Below are 18,751 nucleotides of genomic sequence, written 5' to 3'. Positions count from 1 at the left end.
AAAAGTATTCTTGTCGCTTCATAATGTTATGGTTGAACCACTGATGGCAGATAGACTATTCTAACAATGCTTTTCATACTTTTCTGTCCTTGACAGTGTAATTTACTTGGCAGTCTATGGGACAGTCACAAGCCTCCCAGTTTTCATCCAAAACATCTTAAATTGTGTTCCGAAGACGAACAAAGCTTTTACGGGTTTGGAACGACATGGGGGTAAGTGATTAATGACAAAAAAATTCATTTTGGGATGGAGTATCCCTTTAACTACTTGTACTTGCTTTTTTCAGCAAAGGGTCAGAATGTCTGGTGATTTCATTAGTGAAATACGAGGTTTGCTGTTTTTGCTACCCTGTTAGCAAAATTTGGGGTGTCTAAAAACAGTTTTAAAAAAAATGGCTTAGAGTTGATTCACTTCCATTTCCCATAATGATCAAATGTAAAATAATATTACTACCCCAAAAGTAATCTCATTTAATTGCTTTTTAATTATTGTAAAATAAACTACCTCTTTCTGTGATCTCAGGGTTTTTTGTTTTTTTATTATTACAATGCATGATAATAAAAAAATGAGCCTCTTTAAGAAACAAAGACTTTAATTTCAGTCGCTTTACTAACAAAAACATATTATGAACTGTACATAATGTGCTGAATATGCACATTTCTGTTGTGTGACAAGACAAAATGTACAAAGAAATATTTGTCACCTGAAACATAGAAAATACTTAAGAAGCTAAATTTAGAAAAATTAAAACAGAAAAATAAAAAGTGAAGCAAAAGAAGCGGTTCTCATCAACCATAGGTCTTTTTGTCTCATAGAACTTTGCGTACAACAGTAGTTTAATTTTTTTATTACAACCAGCTGCTTGTGAAGACAATGTTAGTGGGTAATTGTAAAGCCAGGTAGGGAAAATATACAATTAAAACAAAAAAAATATCCTTTAGATTGCAAAAAACACAAACTAAAAATCTCGTACTAGCTGCTTTTCCATATTAAAATCATTTTGCAACTTTATAAATAGTTTTCTTCTACTGTTTGACAGATTTAAGGAAAGTGGAGCGGTTTGATGCCAAGATCACGAACGCCTGTCTCTCGAGTCTCTCCTGTGTTTCTCATAATCAGAATCCCGTCTGTGTTTGTCTCTGTCCCGGTGATGACTGCTGCTGTGGTGCCGCTCTCTCTGTCTGTCGTACCTGTCCTCTTTCGAGTGGCGCTCTTTATGACTGTGACTTCTGTCCCTGTGCTTTTCGCGGTCCCTGTCGTAGTGCCTGCTTTTGTGATGGTGTCTGTCATAGTGGTCTCTATCTCTATTGTCCTTCCTGTAGGTCTCATCGGACTTTCTGGATGGCTTGTCACCCAAGTCACCGTAGGACTTCTCCGAGCCCTTCTCCGAGCCCTTCTCCGACCCCTTCTCCGAGGCCTTCTCCGAGGCCTTCTCGTCTTTGCTGAGGGGCGAAGAGGTCGGCAAGCTGGACTCATACGTCAGAGGAGGCGCAGGGAGCGTTTGGGGAGGGACGGTTTGAGGCCGCGAAGAGGTCGGCAAGCTGGACTCATACGTCAGAGGAGGCGCAGGGAGCGTTTGGGGAGGGACGGTTTGAGGCCAAGGTGGAGCAAGCATGTGAGGATCGCTTTGAGGGAACATCTGTGGAGGAGGTGGACCAGGAGGAAACAGGAAAGGCGGAGGAACCTGTGATTGAAGGGGTAAGAAAGGAGCAGAATTGGCTGAAGGAGGATAATATTGGGGATCAGGTGGACCAGCATGATACGAATGAAAAATGAGTGCTGGATTATATAATTTAGGGCTAAAAGAAGAGATCCTGGACTGCTTGGGACCTTCATTTTTCCCAATGGAGGAGATTGTGGTGATGGCTTGGATGTCCGCTATGGCTTTGCACTTTTTTTGGGGTTGCACCGATGGTTGCTGAGTAACTTTCATTTCTGAATTACTTTCTGGTTGTTGAGGTTTTAACTCGGTAGGTTCAGCTGATGAAGCTGGTGTCTTTAAAATACCAGATGTCTTCAAAGACTTGGTGGGACTTGATACGGTTTTGTTTTGGGGGACAGAGCTAGAGGCATCACTGACAGAATCTTTCAATGCATCCAATGAAGTGGTTTCACTTGTTTCTTGACTAGCTGGTGCAGCTGTGCTGCCGGACACAGACTCATCTTTGGGTTTAGCGGCAGTAAGTGAAGACAGGAAACTCTCTGTTGAAACATCTGCAGGTTTGTCACTCAGAGAAAGAATGACTCCACTCTCTTTCTTTTCCGAGTTGGTCTCCAAACTCGAGCTGGATGGCGCCTGCTCTGTTTTAACAGCCTTGGGGTCTTTTTTCTTGATAATGAAGCGATCAAGTCGAGGAGCGGTGGCTGTAGATTTAGGATGGATTTCTGCATGGTTTCCACTATCAGCAGTTGGAGTCTTGGTTACTGTTGTTGTAGAATCACTCTTCACAGTGTCGCTCGAAGACGATGCCGCATTTCCAGGCAACTTCAGGACCCCAGGAAGAAAGCGCAAAGAAACATTCTCTTCGGTCTCAGTATCCAATATAGGTTCTTCAACGACGGCCTTAATTAAGTCTGCAGTGTCTTTTTTCCGTGTGCTCGCGTCTTGAGCCGCAGGAGCTTTCTGTGGGTAATCAACATGAGGTTTGCTTTCTGCCAAGAAACTTGGAGCTTCCCTGACATCGCTGGGCAGGATTACCCCAAAGTCTCTTTTCGGTCTCTGGCGGATGACCAATCCGAGAAGAAGATTGGGACGATTGGTCTCCAGCCCTACAATGTGGAGTGCCACAATTAATATCAAGATTTTGTTGCAAAAAACATGCGGATCCTACAAATGAACCTGTAAAGAAAGTCTTACCTGGACCATCAAACGGTACAATCTGATGGGGAATTTTTTCTGTGGCGCCGAGAGGAATGAGATACATGTCTTTAACTTGTTTGCGGTTGTTGGCGACAACACCGTATCTTCTTCGGCTGCTAAAATAGGCGTATAACAAGGTATACGAGATCTCATCTTCCTCGGTGTCAGGGGAGAAACGAATAACACATATTTCCTAGGGGAAAAAATGTAAAGTCACAAACACCACATACAAATGGTTACTTACAGAATGTGACAAATCCAAGAATAAATCATTCTCACCTTTGTCCCTGAAGCACGGATTTTCTCAACATAATCCCAGACTATCTGAGGAGAGATTCTTCCACCTACTTGGACGTTGTCCGGCAAATCCTGCAGACACAATTCAAAATGTTTCTAATACGTCAGGTCATATGTGTAAATGACACATTTAGGATGTTTCAAAATGTTTGACTGCCAATTTACCTGTGTAAGGTGGTCCAGTATTCCAGAGACAGGATAAGCTTTTGTTAGAAACCTCGCCACAGCTGGCATATTAACAAAGCCGCTCCACAGATTTTCCAGACTGCTGAGGAAAGTCGCTGTGTCTTCTTTGCTACTCAAACTATCTGACCTATTAAAGCAACAATTTCATAATTTATTTAAAGTCTTGTTTACCAAACAAGAGATTGCTTGAAAATCATTTAAAATCATGCTTAATCAGGAATCTTACCTGGATTCGGGCAAAAAATTGAGGAGACCTTCCTCCATGGCTCTTAAAGACAGATCGTCTATCAGTGCTGATGTAGGTGTAGTTGTGGAGTGCTGAGATTCATCTGTCGTACTAGACTGCCTTCTCACAACTGTTGTAGCCACTTTTACCACCTTTGTAGCAGCTTCCTCTGTAGGTGGAGCCATGCGACCTTCAGAGAAACATCAAAAAATCAAAGTAAGTCAATTGTACCATAAACACATTCTCTAACTCTGAAAACTTTACTAATAACTACTTTTGCAACTTTTGTGCAAAAAAGCTTTGCTAACATAAGTAGACCCAGGATACTTTTTTAGTTTAGTATGATAAAACCCATTTAATTATTCACCAAAAAAAAAAAAAAAACCTTTTCAGAACTTTATTTGAACTCAGAAAAATGTTTTACCTGTGCAGATTTTGCAGTTGAGGTCAAATAGATGAGACTTGTGCAAGTTGGTGGTATCTACAGATTTCTTAGGACTATCAGCTTTAGTCTCAGGGGGTTTTTCTTCAGGAACTTCCGCAGCTTTCGGCACAGGCTCTGGCTGAAAACACAGAAGGAAAATTTAGTAAGCGATTTTCTTTTTCCTTGTTGGAAAATATAGCAAAGCTGCACGGAATGGAGCATAATGTCTCCCAAATCTCACCTCAACCTCTATGGCCTCCGGTGCCTTGGCAGGTTCCTGATTCTCAATTTCAATTTCCCCTTTATGGGTGATTTTAGTGATAGGACGTCTCTCTGCCTCTCTCTGTTCTTTCTCAATCATTTCAATCGTCTGCCAACAAAAACATCAATAGGGTTAGCAATCAAAATTCTGAATTCAAAATCTGAACGACTATGAAATTACTTTTCTGATGGACAAATCAATGTGATTTCCTGCTGCGTATTTTTCTTTACTAATGAATTGAAACACTTTGCAAATGGCATTACGTTGTTTATTTAAAAAAATACATTGTGAGATTTTGGAAATGCAACACAGCTATAATGTTTTACTAACATGTCGATTCTCTCTTTGTCTCCAAGCAGCCAGTTCCTTAGAGGCCAGCTCTTCTGCAGTCATACGCACCAAATCTGCAGGGGAAACTTCCCCCTTGAGCACTCTCTTGAATAACACCTGCAAAAAAGAACATTTATTTTATCATTAACACTGCGTTAGATTTTTTTAGAAGTGAAATGAAAATGGGTAAACAGTGAAAATATACTGCAGAGAGAGAGACATGAAATATTGTCAAATATGAAATCGTATTTTACAATATTGTTGCAAGGTTTTTATATCATATGCTACTGAAAAACAATCATTATATTACCAAAAATCATGTTAAATTACTTACATTATTTTTTGAATCTTTCAGATTGAATGTCAAACTTCTGTATTTATTTTTGTATTTGCTGTCAACACTCTGAAAAAGAGCAAACAGCTCTTTCTCCGTTCTTCTGGCCAACTCAGCTGGCTTGTCCAATGAAATCTTCATATCGGCCTCCTTGAGTCTGTAAGATAAGAGGATAAACATTGAAGAGAATATGAATAACTTAACATTACACACTTAATATAAACGAGGAACAGTTGGGAAAATATTTATTTGATCCCCTGCTGATTTTGTAATGTTTGCCCACTTACAAAGAAATGAAGGGTCTGTAATTTTTATGGTAGGTTTATTTTAACGGATGGAGACAATGTCAACCAAAAAATCCAGATTATATAAAAAGGTTAGAATTGATTTGCTTTTCAGTGACTGAAGTAAGTATTTGATCCCCTACCAACCAGCAAGAATTCTGGCTCCCGCACTGGTTCCCATGTGGAACACAGATTAGTCCTGCCACTTTAAGTTGTTACTCCTAATATCAGCTTGTTAGGTGTATAAGACACCTGTCCACACAATCTGTATCTTCCATTCCAACCTCTCACCACCATGGGCAAGACTAAAGAGCTGTCAAAGGATGTCAGAAACTAGATTGTAGATCTGCACAAGGCTTGAATGGGCTATAAGACCATCAGCAAGAAGCTTGGTGAGAAGGGGACAACTGTTGGTGCGATTATTTGGAAATGGAAGAAATACAAAACAACCATCGATCGGCCTTGGTCTGGAGCTCCGTGCAAGATCTCGCCTCATGTGGTAAGGATAAACATGAGAAAGGTGAGGGATCAGCCCAGAACTACATGAGAGGAGCTTGTTAGTGATCTTAACATCGGTCATCGGATGCGACACACACTTTTACAAGCTGTTTGAACTGAAATGTGTGTTGGCAGTGTGTGTACACAACCACCCTATAATGATAAAGATCCACCCAGTGTTTTTTTTTTTTTTTAATCTTGTTAAATAATTTCCCCTTTCTCAAATCGAGCTGATCTCAGATGCCTGCCTTTGTGACGTCACACAGACAGGCCCCTCCCACTATAGTTTGATTGACAGTAGCGTTTGTGGTGTCTTACCTTAGACCTGCCACCATAGACCTGCCATGAATTACCCCATGACCATTTCGCCATGCCTTTTTTTTACGGCTGGAGCAGATGTACACAAGAATGTCTCCTAAGCGATTGAGGTGTTCTGTTGTTGGATGTAATAATGAATATAGCAGTTGTCATTTACTCCTGACATCGAAATCAATAATCACAAATTGGTTATCATAACAATATGCCACCAATCCGCCCTAGATCTACCTAAAATGTTCGTGCGACTCATTCGTGATCCAGAAGTTTTTTCTAAATGAATCTTTGCAAATCGTCTTTCCTAATAATGTGCTAGTCAGCGAGTTTTGCGATGAATGCGATGAATCCGGCTAAAGTGGGTCAGCAGAGCGGGGTCCAGCATTAGCATTTAAAGCGGAATGCAATAAAACAGCATGCTGTAAACAGAGCTGTTTTTGACAGGGTAAAAACAGTGTTGTTTTACAGTACCATTGAGAAATTTTAACCAAATTATGTTATAGACTTTTCATCAAGACCCTAAAGAAAAAAATCAAATCAACTAAAATAAAAATCCTAATACCACTACAACTCAAATGCAGCTCACACCACAGTCACCAAGCAAAACATTGGTAACACACTACGCCGCAATGGACTGAAAGAACGACCATCCACAATCCGACACAAAAACAGCCAAATAAAAAGTTTGCCAAAGAAATCTAAATGATTTAGAGAAGGCTTGGAGAAAGTGCTGTGGTCAGATGAGACCAAAATTGAGCTCTTTGGCATTAACTCGACTCGCCGTGATTGGAAGGAGAGAAATGTTGACTATGACCCCAAGAACACCAACCCTACAGTCAAGCAGGGAGGTGGAAACATTATGCTTTAGGGCTGTTTTTCTGCTAAGGGTACAGGTCAACTTCACCGCATTGAGGCCCAAATGGACGGGGTCATGTACTGTAAAATCTTGGTCGAGAACCTCCTTCCCTCAGATGGGTCTGAAGATGGGTCATGGATGGGTCTTCCAGCATGACAATGACCCAAACACTCAAGGTCATGGAGTGGCCTAGCCAGTCTCCAAACAACAACACTAAGGTCATGGAGTGGCCTAGCCAGTCTCCAGACCTCAGTCCTATAGAAAATCTGTTGAGGGAACTAAAACTTTGAGCTGCCAAACGACAGCCAAGAAACCTTAAGGATTTAGAGAGAATTTGAAAAGAGGAGTGGATCAAAATCCCTCCTGAGATGTGTGCAAACTTAGTGACCAACTACAAAAGACGTCTTACCTCTGTGCTTGCCAAAAAGGGTTTCTGCACCAAGTACTAAATTATGTTTTGTTTTACTAAAAAATACTTATTTCACTCACCAAAAACTAAATCAATAAATAACCTTTTAAATCAATTTATAAACTTTTAAAGTTTTTTATGGAATCATTTTTTGGTTTTATTCTGTCTCTATACATTAAAATAAACCTACCATAAAAATTACAGACCCTTCATTTCTTTGTAAGTGGGCAAACTTACAAAATCAGCCGGGGATCAAATAAAAACTCCCCCCACTGTAGCTTTGTTTCATCAACTAAGGAAAGCTACTGACTAACTTTACTGGTAATCTAGCAAAAATCACATTCACACACACCGTTTCAAAAGAATCTCCTCCAGTGAGTCCCGAACACTTCGCCTGATTTGTCCAGTGGACGGTTTCTTTGAGGTCACAGGTGATATTTTCACTTTCTTTGTCTCATGCTTCGCACTTGGTCCTGCAAAAATGTAAACTCAAAATTATTAATGTATATAATTTCATATTAATTTAAAATTAATAGACAAAATGAATCATTTTATTAATAAGCAAACATTTTATTAAAAAACTGACAATTTAAATATATATATTTTTTAAGTGTAAATAGTGTTTAAAATAACTGATGAAAATATTTATACCCTTTGATGCTGAATCTTCTGATGGTCGTCGTTCTCCAGAATCCTATGTTTAAAAAAAAAAAAACAATTAAAAAAGAAGAAATACTACAATATAGCAGTGAAAACAGCAATCTGAGCCAACCAAATTCAAGTGGCCATATCATTGGTAGTTGGAGTTTGTAACACACCTATCCATGTGACCACAGCAACACACCTGTGAGGAACCGTCCACCTACACTGTGCAAACTAACTCTTACTAACCCCTTTACACCCATGTGTTAATAATATAGAAAAGCAGATATGTACAAACCCATTTAAAGAAAGCTGGTGGCTACCACACAAATCAAAAGCTAAATCAGAAAGGGCAGAATAAAATATATATGTAAATCTGCCATAAGCAATCATCAAAAACTTTAATGCTTCAAAGAAAAACAACTTTTGTTGTTACTAGGTTGATGTAGGACTAATCAGATCCCATGTTTTATTCAATTAAAAGGGTCATATTGTACATTTGTATTATTTTTCCCCTTGAAGTCGAAATTTAATATTTTAAGTTTTTTTGTATCAAATAGAGTTTGCATTAGTACAAACTCTTAACTGCTTTAAAACCCTGTGATTAATCTGTTTTGAGGCAATGACACGCTAATATTAATTAAGCAGCCTCTGGTCTTCACAACAATTTCAGGCACAAACTTTTCACATGATTAAAGTGAAAGTTATTGCTTAACGTCTATACTTTAATCTTTGTCAATTACACAATACTATATAAGTAAAATAATTAATACAACTTAATAAATACTTCCTTTAACTCTTGATTTTTATGTTGACAAATGTATATCGACTATGCATGTAATCACATTATTTTGCAGTCTATTACAGGAAGACTTGTTTGCTTACTTTTCGGAAGGGTCGTATTCCACCTGCAGTGACCGACTGCTGGGGTCTCTGTTTTTGCTTAGCAGATAACTTATCATCTGACTGCTCTGTGGCTTGAGCACCGGTTTTCCCATCCTCTTCTGCACAGCACTTCAAGCACACATACTCCTGGTCCTCCTTTTCCATCTGCTGAACTTTAGCCAGATCCAGACCCACACAATCCCCATGAAACCAGTCATCACAGCGGCCGCAGCCCACCATGAACCTAATCAACCAAACAGACAACAGCACAGGTCTGTCTTCACTGCAGAACATTTAAGCAATAAATTGAAAGTACCAACACGTCAAGTCGGTCTCTAAACATAAATGTCTATGCACCAGTTTTATGTCGGTCTCTAAACTGTTAACATGTTAATTACTTTTTAAGACCAAGTAAAGAAAAATATCTAAAGATTCTTAAATCAAGATAAATGTACTTAAGAAAATTACGGTCATGATTTATAAAATAAAAACCAAAACAAAGTTTAGAATTAAAATTACGGTCATGATTTATGAGAGACTGGTCAAAACAAAGTTTAGAATTAAAACAAAAACAAATGTCAATGAATTCAAAATCAAAATAATTCAAAGGAAAAAATACCCCTTTGGCAGAGGTTTGTTCTTATTTCAGGCATAAACTAAATTAATTTTGTTCAGTTTCAAGGAAAACGACTTCATATGTTCAGTTTGCATCTCAAGTAAATGCATCTTGATTTAATAGTGACCGTAAAAAAGGTTTTCATTTATAAAGCTCTAAAATCCTTACTGACTGGTGTTTTAGTGCACTTCCTGCAAATACAGAAAAAATAAAAGGTCTCAATCAAATATGTGCAGTTTCACATGATTAGTGCAAATTTGTCACATGACCAGAGCAGTTTATTTCCTGTTTGCACCTTGAGAAGATGATGGCTGCATCAAAGCTCCAAAATGAAAGGTTAGTAAAGTATGTTATCATAGAGATATGACAAAGATTTTTGTACACATTATATTTAAGGTATCTAGTATTAATATATGAATTCACATATATTCAGTTTGTTGAGTGTGGTCATAGAATGAGTCACAAACATCTTGATGGTCACAACAGTAACCGGTGGGATAACAGTGAACTTAAGTACAATATAAATCCAATATAAATCCAATTGCAGTTGTTAGTGAAAATTACACTATAATGTTGCGATGACAAAATACTGCACTAAACTAAATGTTCAAATGTAAAAAAAATTTACAATATTAATGTTGTAATACTGGAAGCACACACAAAAAATTTGATGATGTATTTTACAAAAAAGTAAAAATTTTGAAAAACGCTGGTTGTATTCCTTTCGTCTTTTATCTCCGTATTCCTATTAGGGGAGCACGATATATTATCAGCTGTTACTACACAGAGCCGTTGTTAACTGATAAGCTGCGCAAATAAATGCTGATAATGAAGGTGGATTTGTGCAGCTTGTCAGTTAACAACGGCTCTGTGTAGTAACAGCTGCTCTATGTGAAATCACGCACCTGATGGAATTTACCGCTGATTAGAGAACCAGCTTTAGTGACGAGATGCGCATTAATCATCGGCCGATATATATCGTGCACCCCTAATTCCTATCAATGTTGTATAAGGGTTTTTATGCATAATAGTAACCCTAGAATGTAATCAAACAGTTTAATATATAAAATGATTTTTATCACACATTATCCCACTGGTCACAATTGTGACAGATCATAAAAAACAATTTCACACTCTTTTCCAAATTAAAAAAAATAATAATTATTGATCATTTCAAAGGGTTACTAATGACATATAATTTGTATATTTTCCATGTCTGGGAAAAATTTGGGATTAAACGGGTTAAGGATGTTTAGATTTCTGCATTTGAAAACCAAAACATAAAGCTCTGATTTAACAGACCTTAAGAGCTTTATAAACCCTGTTTATAATTGAAATTTCGAACAGGCATGCATTGATATTAAAATTCTGGTATTTAAAGGGGTCATATGATGCTTTTTTAAAGATCATTATTTTGTGTATTCGGTGTAACAGAATATGTGCAAAAAACACATTATTTTTCAAATACTGTACATTATTGTAGGTCCTCTATGCCCCGCCTCTCTCAAACATGCAGTTTTCTACAAAATCCCTCCTTCTGACGACCAAGCCGACCCAGTGCATTGTGAGTCGAACACTGCTCTGATTGGCCAACCGAGCCATCTTTCAGTGACAGTTAATAATGTCTCTTAGTTGGTTCAAGCCCGAAAGGGGGGAGCACCACAAGCACAGTACATCGGAAAGACAGCTGTAACTGTGCACCCTTTCCATAATCACTATACGAGCTTCGCATCTTTCAAAATAAATACTTAAACTGTAAAGACAGTAATAGATGTCCTGTCGTAGCAAAGTTTAACATCTCCTAGGTTCAAGGTCCCATAAAAATGGTTTGAACTTTAAAGAGCATCTACTGTGTGACAGACACAGTGATGAAGGTCTTATGTGTTGCCCATGGTTCAGTACAGCAAAGCCACATGGACGGTTAAGACAGCTGACTCCACTGTGTGACACACTGTCTCTCTCAACTTATTTTAACATGTAAACATCACAATACCAAAGCGCAAAGCACATCTATTACGCACCACAGATATTACTTGTGCTCACTGCGCAAAACTCCGCTTTCATTTGAACATTCAAATCATTTTTTGATAGACAAATTATTTTAGTGTACATATCAATTAAACTAATTAAAAACGTAGCGTTTAAAGGTGTAACCATATAAAATGTAATAAAATTACAGTAGCTGCATTGTGCTTGTGATCAGATCATCTCACAGACTGTCGTAGCAAAGTTTTTAGAATTACCTCATTGGCCTCTACTGTGGATTATTAAGGCTAGGTTCACGAACGCTAAATGGGGTAAGCACACTTACTTTCTCATTTTCAGACCTTTTAAGAAGTAATGATTGTTATACACCGATTCAGCACTGTTCAGACCGACTGCTGTTTAACCATTCATTAAGTGAATCGGACTTTAGCGGACGTGTTGTGTGGGAATCCTGGCTGTTAGGACATCCTAAATTTGTCACACACACCACACTTCATAACTGGATATATATTTTTTCTTTTGTTATTTAAAGTTATGTCCGCTAGCATGGGCGGACGCAATGCTTGTGCAACTTTTTTTTGACTGCAATTCACACCCAGGGGGTAATTCAGCAAAAATATTCTCCGAATGCACCACGTGAAACATGTATTCGGCTTGCGACCTTTAGGATCAGTTGATTTTGATGCGAGGGGAAGAGAGCAAAGACAGAGCTGAAGACGGAGATGTGCGCGCGCGGGGGAGGGGCGCTGTGCTCGTTCTCTCCGTATCTCCGTCGTATACTGCTTCACTCACAAAAAATTTCCAATTAACATCAATAGGGCTTTGGCGGGAACAAAAATCGCTTTGGCGGCCGCAAAAAATTTCAATGTAGGAAAAAACCCTGAATATTTCCGGATGGCTGCGTGAACGGCGGTTTACTGACCACGCCTTTCTTTCTTTGCGTGAACATTTTGGGGGGCATTACGCAAATATTTCCCACATAGTGACGAGCCAAGGGGGCGTGTTAGAACGAGCAGTTTTAGGGGGGCGTGGCAGAGTCTTAACTTTGATAAAGAATATCTCTTTGGATTTGAGACTTCAGTCTTTGCGACTTTACAGATCTTCTTTATGCACCAAGAGCTTGTAACACTCCAAAGAGAAAGGAAAAATTGAAATCGCATCATATGACCCCTTTAAGTACATATTGTCTAAATGCAATAAAACACAGATTATTTTAATGGCTACAAATTAATTTAGGTACCACAACTTTATATAATGTAGAGTATGAACAATGGGTATTCATTTTGAGATTTTCTAAAGATTGCATTTAACAGGGTTATTAAATTATTAGTGTTTATAAAGATTAAGGGCCAGATTAACTAACAGCTTGCACCAGCACAAACCCTCTTTTGGCATTAAATACTAGAGATGTGCATTTCAGATTTACTAAAGATGTGCAGTGAAAAATTAGCAATGAAAATGGGTGGACACAGTCATTTTTGCATCCAACCTTATAAGCATCCCTATCAGATTCAAAATCAAATGCAAAAAACTATTTAAATAAACCACACAAAAGAATCACACAACATGATTTACCAAGGTTATCCAAACATATCGTTTGCCAAGCCACGTTATTTTTTCATTTGGTAGAATGCATTGTGTTAGATAATGGCAAAGGTGATCGAGATCTAAAAACAGGTTAAATTAGCATGCTCAATTAAACATATTTAAAACTATACAGAAAAAGCAATGTATTGACCTATGAACATTTGAATGAATTTAGAGATAAAAGTTAACATACCGGTTGTTGTGAGGTTTCTTGCATAATCCACAGTGCTTGCTGGGATCCCACACAGTCTCGCTTTCAGGAGGAGGCTCGCCCTCGGCTTCCTTCTTCACCACAGGGGCATTATCAGGGATAAACAGCTGCGGCTCCTCTACTGAGATACTCCTTGAGTTTCTACTCTTGTGTCTTTGCTGGATCTTCTCTGGCTTCTTGATCTTGACCTTCTCCTGCTCCTCTTCTCCTTGGCTGTTTGTCACAGGTGGGTTTGTTTTGTTTACAGGAGTGGGAGGATTTTGTGGCTTTTTCGAAGGGTGAGGAGATTGGGCTGACTTGACACCTAGACCAGAATCAGATGAGAGTTTTCTGCTGACAGTTGGGGACACCGGGACAGGTGGGTTTACGGTTTGGTTCGCAGGATGTCCATCTTGAATCTTTTGTATTTTTGAGGGTGATTTAGGAGTGTCTGGCCCACCTGGACGTTTCAAGCCAACCTTAACAGGCTTTCCTTTGAGACTTTCTGGGCGGCCTGTATGTATCTTTTTGTCTCTGGGATGTCTAGACACTTTCTGCAAGAGACCTGGTCTGGTGAGATGAGATGGTTTATTTTTGGCAGCTGACAGAGCTTGTTTGTGTTTCAGAAGATTTTTGACTGCAGGTTGAACTGCCGTGCCGTTTTTGTTCCCTGTTTTTTGTGCACTTAGCTTTCGGGTCTTAATTTGGTCATTCTTTTTGGTGTCCGTTGGTGTGGCGTTTTCCACGCTGGGCTTGAGCGACTTAGTGCTGCTGTTAGTGTCTTGTACTTCATTAGGGTTCACATACGGCCCAAAATCCATAGGCATGTCGTCACTAGTTGACTGGCCAACACTCACTTCCCCGACAACCTCTTGTGCAGAATTAACAACTTCTTGTGTGCCATCATCTTGATTTTGTCCCAAACCAAGTGCAAGACCATCAGCAGTGACACCGTCATCCTGGAAGCCTAGAGACTGAAGCGCACTTGTGCTAAAGGATCCAAACGCTTGCGACGGGCCAGGAAGCAGTTCGATTTTATAGCCCCCGACAGTAACAGTTAATCGACGTAACACAACTACTGGATTCATAGAGGAGTCGACCTCATGGACTCCAAAACGACGGCTGAGCAGGGCTTCTCTTTTTGCATCAAGGCTTTTATCTCCACCCGGGTTTGTGCTACATGTTGACTCTTGCTTGTTAATCCTGGCTGCTTTTCGCGCAGGACCTGGGCGCCTGCCTTTAACTCGACCGCGGCTTGCTGAAAGAGAAAAATGGTTTCAATTCTCTCATAGCGGCAAAACAGAACAGATCAAACACAGCAAATGGGCAAAAATATTGGTTTAATAAGACTTTAAACCAAATAACCCTTACACTTTATTAATATGTCAGTACAGACATTTAAACCATATCAAAGGAGACCAAAAGGAGGGTGAACTGGGAAAAACGGTCAATTTTTTTTTGTTTAAATATATATATATAATTTGTATTTATTTTTTTGTCCAAACAATGCAAGTCACTTGCAGCATCTTATACAGTGAGAAAGCTACCAATCACAAAAACATTAAGACCCTTTGTGATTTCGTTCAGCATTTTGATGGCTCAGTGCAATATTTATTCTACATGTATCACTGCAAGAAAAAACATTAAACATCTTGATATATATACTATATATACACTATAATAACATATATATATACATATTATATATATATATATATATATATATATATATATATATATATATATATATTCTCAAATTGACAAGTTTATATATTTAAAATTGTATTTTATTGTAAGAATTAAATTGATTGAACTAGTAAATTGCATTAAAAAAATTAATAGCTTTAACAAAAAGAAAAACAATGTTGGACAGCTACAAACAATCAGTGAACTAATTAGGGTTATTTCAGAACCTTTGTTGCATACTGATTCAACAGATTCAAAGCAATCCAGCTGTGTCCATGTTGTTATGTGCACCTGTTTGTCTCCTCTGTAAATGTCTTCTGCCCTGTGAGGAGCTGGACTGACTGTGTTCTCCATCAGATGGACTCTGACTAACGCCTGCTGTTGTCATGTCATGATCTGCAGCTGCAAAACACACAAAGTAGTTCAATTACAAACCTTCTTCTAAATTAATGCACAAACAGCCTTCAAAAGCAAATACTGTACCTGATGAGCTCCCAAGCTTAAAACTGACATCTTCATTTTCTAAGAGATGAAACTGGGCGCTAGCAGATCCAAACATGGGATCTTTGTCACTGAGCATGTTCTTCAGTGAATCTTCGGGTTGGCCGTGACCCGCTTCAAACTCATCACTAGCTTCACATTCCAAGTTCTGTCCGAGCAGTAAGGAATCATCCAACTGGTCACTGGGAACCAGATGATTGAATGGGCCACCAACTATATCCATGAATGCCTGCACTGTATGGTTTGCTCTGAAATAGTAAAACAGGTAATTGTTATAAATGTATCTTGAACACTGCATTATCTTCTAATGTTGAGTATTTTGACAAATAAGTTGGATTGCTGACATTAACTCCACATATGTGCTCATTGAAAAAAAAAAGAAAAAAAAAAAAAAAAACCTTACAGTTTCTCATACTTTATCAAATGTCTGGCATTAAAGCAAAATGAATTGCAAACCAAACACAGCCATAGGGTAGATGGGGGCTAGTTGTCACAAGGGCTGTATCTCAGTAACTCCCAGCTTTCAATTCCAAAGTCCAATCGCAAAAAAAAAAGTTTGTTTACTCTAGCAGTGGGTTTTGAATGTTGTAGGCAAGTGTTGAAACGTTAAGGTTGTTGTTGTTTAGGAGCCATGACTTTAAGGTATGTTCTTAACCAAATTAAGCTTTAGAGAGTTTTAACGCATTCTGGTAACACTTTATTTTAAGGTCTCGTTGTAAAGGTGTAATTATACAAATGAGTACTGGGAAATATATTAATTAACTTAATGTACTTACTATATGGTTAGGGTTTGGATTAGGGTCACTTGCATGTAATTAACTGTGCTGCGCATTATTTATTGTTATTATAATAGTATGTACATGTAACGTGTAACAAGGACACCCTAAAATAAAGAATTACCAGCATTCCTTTATTCAGCTCCATTACGGCTTAAAAATAAACTTTTCTAATTTTTTATTGCCATAAAACTTGAAGCAACTTTACAAAACCAACATTAAGTTGTGTGCCTATACATACGTTAAAAAAATACTTAAATAAAAAGTGTGACAACTACCCAAGCTCTCCCCTACTTGTAATAACACAGCTGTTTGTCAAATGAATTAGCACAGTAAGTAAAGTATCAGGTGTCAAACTGCACAAGTGCATTACAGACAACAAACGCACTGCAAAAAAAAACTAAACAAAACAAAAAAAAACATTTTATTTGTTTCAAGTGTTAAATGAAATATTTCGCTTTCAAAGTAGACTGGTGTTTTTATTTTGGCTCCAGATCGGTTCACGTGCACAGACAGCTAACGTAACGTTAGCGCATGTGGCCCTCAGCACCTCACACATTCATTGACTCTCCCTGCGCAGAGAAGGCAGCTTTAAAAACGGCGTTAGTGTTTGCAAAAGATGCATTCGCCGTTTAAGCAAAGCACGGCATTAAAACGCCTCACAAAACAAACACACCACCAAACGCTTCCGCGGGCCTTTACCAACCAGCCTGCGTGCATCTCACCCGCTCACAAGATCGAATTAAACTCACTTTTATCAACAATAAGCGTTCGACACCGCCTCCCAAATGTGCATGTATAGTCAGCGGCACATTCGACGCGGTTTTTGCACAAACTCGTCTCGAGTCTGGAGTCGCGTCTCGTGCACCGCAGGAAGGCCTCGCGCTTAACGAGCTGAGAACGTGCACGCCCACTCCGCGCGAGGCGCTAGATAAACACTCACCGCGTTTGTCACTGTGATCGAAGAGCCAGCGCATAATGAGAGAAGGACTTGTATTATCGCTTACGTTGTTGGGACGCCATACGGGTTGTCGTTGTCGTTAATGCCACAACCTTTTCCGCTTGAGAACTGTGGTGGGACACAAGTAGTACTTCCTGTTGACCCCCCGAGCCAGCAAACAACCCGCGATGCGCTGAATCTGTCGGCAGGGGGCAGTGTGATCTAGCTCTAGTCAGTGCTTTACTGGTAGAAGCTAAAGTGTATGGCCCACAGTCTACCACATTATGGCCAAAGCATTTGCAGGATAGTATTTCAACAAATAATAATAAAGTTATAGTACGTGAAATTGAAAGATAAGCAAACAAACAATTGTATGTTTAAAGAAAGAATTGCATGCATTTATTTTTAAGTAATATTAGTAATAACTAATTATTTGACGTAATAAAGTAACATAATTTCCAACTTTTTATTTATATTCGTATATAATTTAATATTATCTTCACACGTACCCTCGGTTTTCAAAAAGTGTGGGAAAAAAGGTCACAAATTTAAACAACTTTATGGCGTTGTCACATGGTGCTTGTTACTTTTCTCAGCGCTTCTCCGGACCGCCAGTTACGTTCGGCTATGATTACTAAATAAACCATTATTATAAGTAACTTTCTGCTTCGTATTTCTGCTTTTATAATTGATAGAAAATATTGGAAATAATAAATGTAAAAGATTATTAATTTATGAGCATATTTCTCCAAATAACGCCCTCAGATTTGAAGGCATTTCAATGGAGAATTCGGATTTGTGATCAGCCAAGCGCCCCCTGGAGGAATACAACTGCTATTGCAGTGAACAGTTTCTTGCCAAAAATAATAAAATATAAAGTATAATTACATTGAGAAGGGGACACACAGGATTAAATAAAACATTACATCTTAACATCCAACTGGCTTATGTGATCATTGTCAGGATGAAGAATCAGTGGAACACACTGTCACTGCCAAAAATACAATTGCATCTTAATAAATTAGAATGTCGTGGAAAAGTTCATTTCAGTAATTCAACTAAAATTGTGAAATTTGTGTATTAAATAAATTCAGTGCACAAAGACTGAAGTACTGTAGTTTAAGTCTTTGGTTCTTTTAATTGTGATGATTTTGGCTCACATTTAACAAAAACCCACCAATTCACTCATCTCAACAAATCAGAATATGGTGACATGCCAATCAGCTAATCAACTCAAAACACCTGCAAAGGTTTCCTGAGCCTTCAAAATGGTCTCTCAGTTCGGTTCACTAGGCTACACAATCATGGGGAAGACTGCTGATCTGACAGTTGTCCAGAAGACAATCATTGACACGCTTCACAAGGAGGGTAAGCCACAAACATTCATTGCCAAAGAAGTTGGCTGTTCACAGAGTGCTGTATCCAAGCATGTTAACAGAAAGTTGAGTGGAAGGAAAAAGCGTGGAAGAAAAAGATGCACAACCAAATAAGAGAACCGCACCCATATGAGGATTGTCAAGCAAAATCTATTCAAGAATTTGAGTGAACTTCACAAGGAATGGACTGAGGCTGGGGTCAAGGCATCATGAGCCACCACACACAGTCGTGTCAATAAATTTGGCTACAGTTGTCTTATTCCTCTTGTTAAGCCACTCCTGAAGCGT

General features: G+C 38.6%; 1 protein-coding gene across 4 annotated transcripts; it reads right to left on the bottom strand.

The window, feature by feature from the left end:
• Nucleotides 1-574: 574 nt before the first annotated feature.
• On the bottom strand, nt 575-17,286 carry LOC109109648 (PHD finger protein 3-like). 4 transcript variants are annotated; one of them, XM_042737378.1, is made up of 16 exons: nt 17,155-17,286; nt 15,354-15,619; nt 15,162-15,272; nt 13,188-14,442; nt 8,806-9,049; nt 7,930-7,972; nt 7,631-7,751; nt 4,920-5,076; nt 4,586-4,702; nt 4,235-4,363; nt 3,994-4,132; nt 3,570-3,759; nt 3,323-3,470; nt 3,140-3,229; nt 2,858-3,053; nt 575-2,769 (listed from the first exon to the last, which is right to left on the bottom strand). In XM_042737378.1, exons 2-16 carry the CDS (start codon nt 15,592-15,594, stop codon nt 1,073-1,075), a joined length of 4,878 nt encoding a protein of 1,625 aa, XP_042593312.1. In that variant the 5' UTR covers nt 15,595-15,619; nt 17,155-17,286; the 3' UTR covers nt 575-1,072. The 4 variants fall into 4 exon arrangements, with proteins under 4 accessions (XP_042593312.1, XP_042593311.1, XP_042593313.1 ...); XM_042737377.1 differs by having other exon boundaries at nt 17,091-17,247; XM_042737379.1 differs by lacking the exon at nt 17,155-17,286 and adding an exon at nt 16,900-17,062.
• Nucleotides 17,287-18,751: the final 1,465 nt, after the last annotated feature.

Source organism: Cyprinus carpio, chromosome B13, assembly GCF_018340385.1.
Source record: "Cyprinus carpio isolate SPL01 chromosome B13, ASM1834038v1, whole genome shotgun sequence".
Classification (NCBI taxonomy): Eukaryota; Metazoa; Chordata; class Actinopteri; order Cypriniformes; family Cyprinidae; genus Cyprinus; species Cyprinus carpio.
This window is presented reverse-complemented; position numbering and strand designations above follow the sequence as displayed.

Bases quoted from the DNA above. Each gene is read 5' to 3' on its own strand.
- LOC109109648 (XM_042737378.1), bottom strand. From the start codon at position 15,594: ATGGATATAGTTGGTGGCCCATTCAATCATCTGGTTCCCAGTGACCAG. The intron at 15,273-15,353 runs GTACAGTATTTG...TGTGTTTTGCAG, and splicing joins TAAGCTTGGGAGCTCATCAG to CTGCAGATCATGACATGACA. The intron at 3,054-3,139 runs GTGAGAATGATT...TTTTTCCCCTAG, and splicing joins TCCGTGCTTCAGGGACAAAG to GAAATATGTGTTATTCGTTT.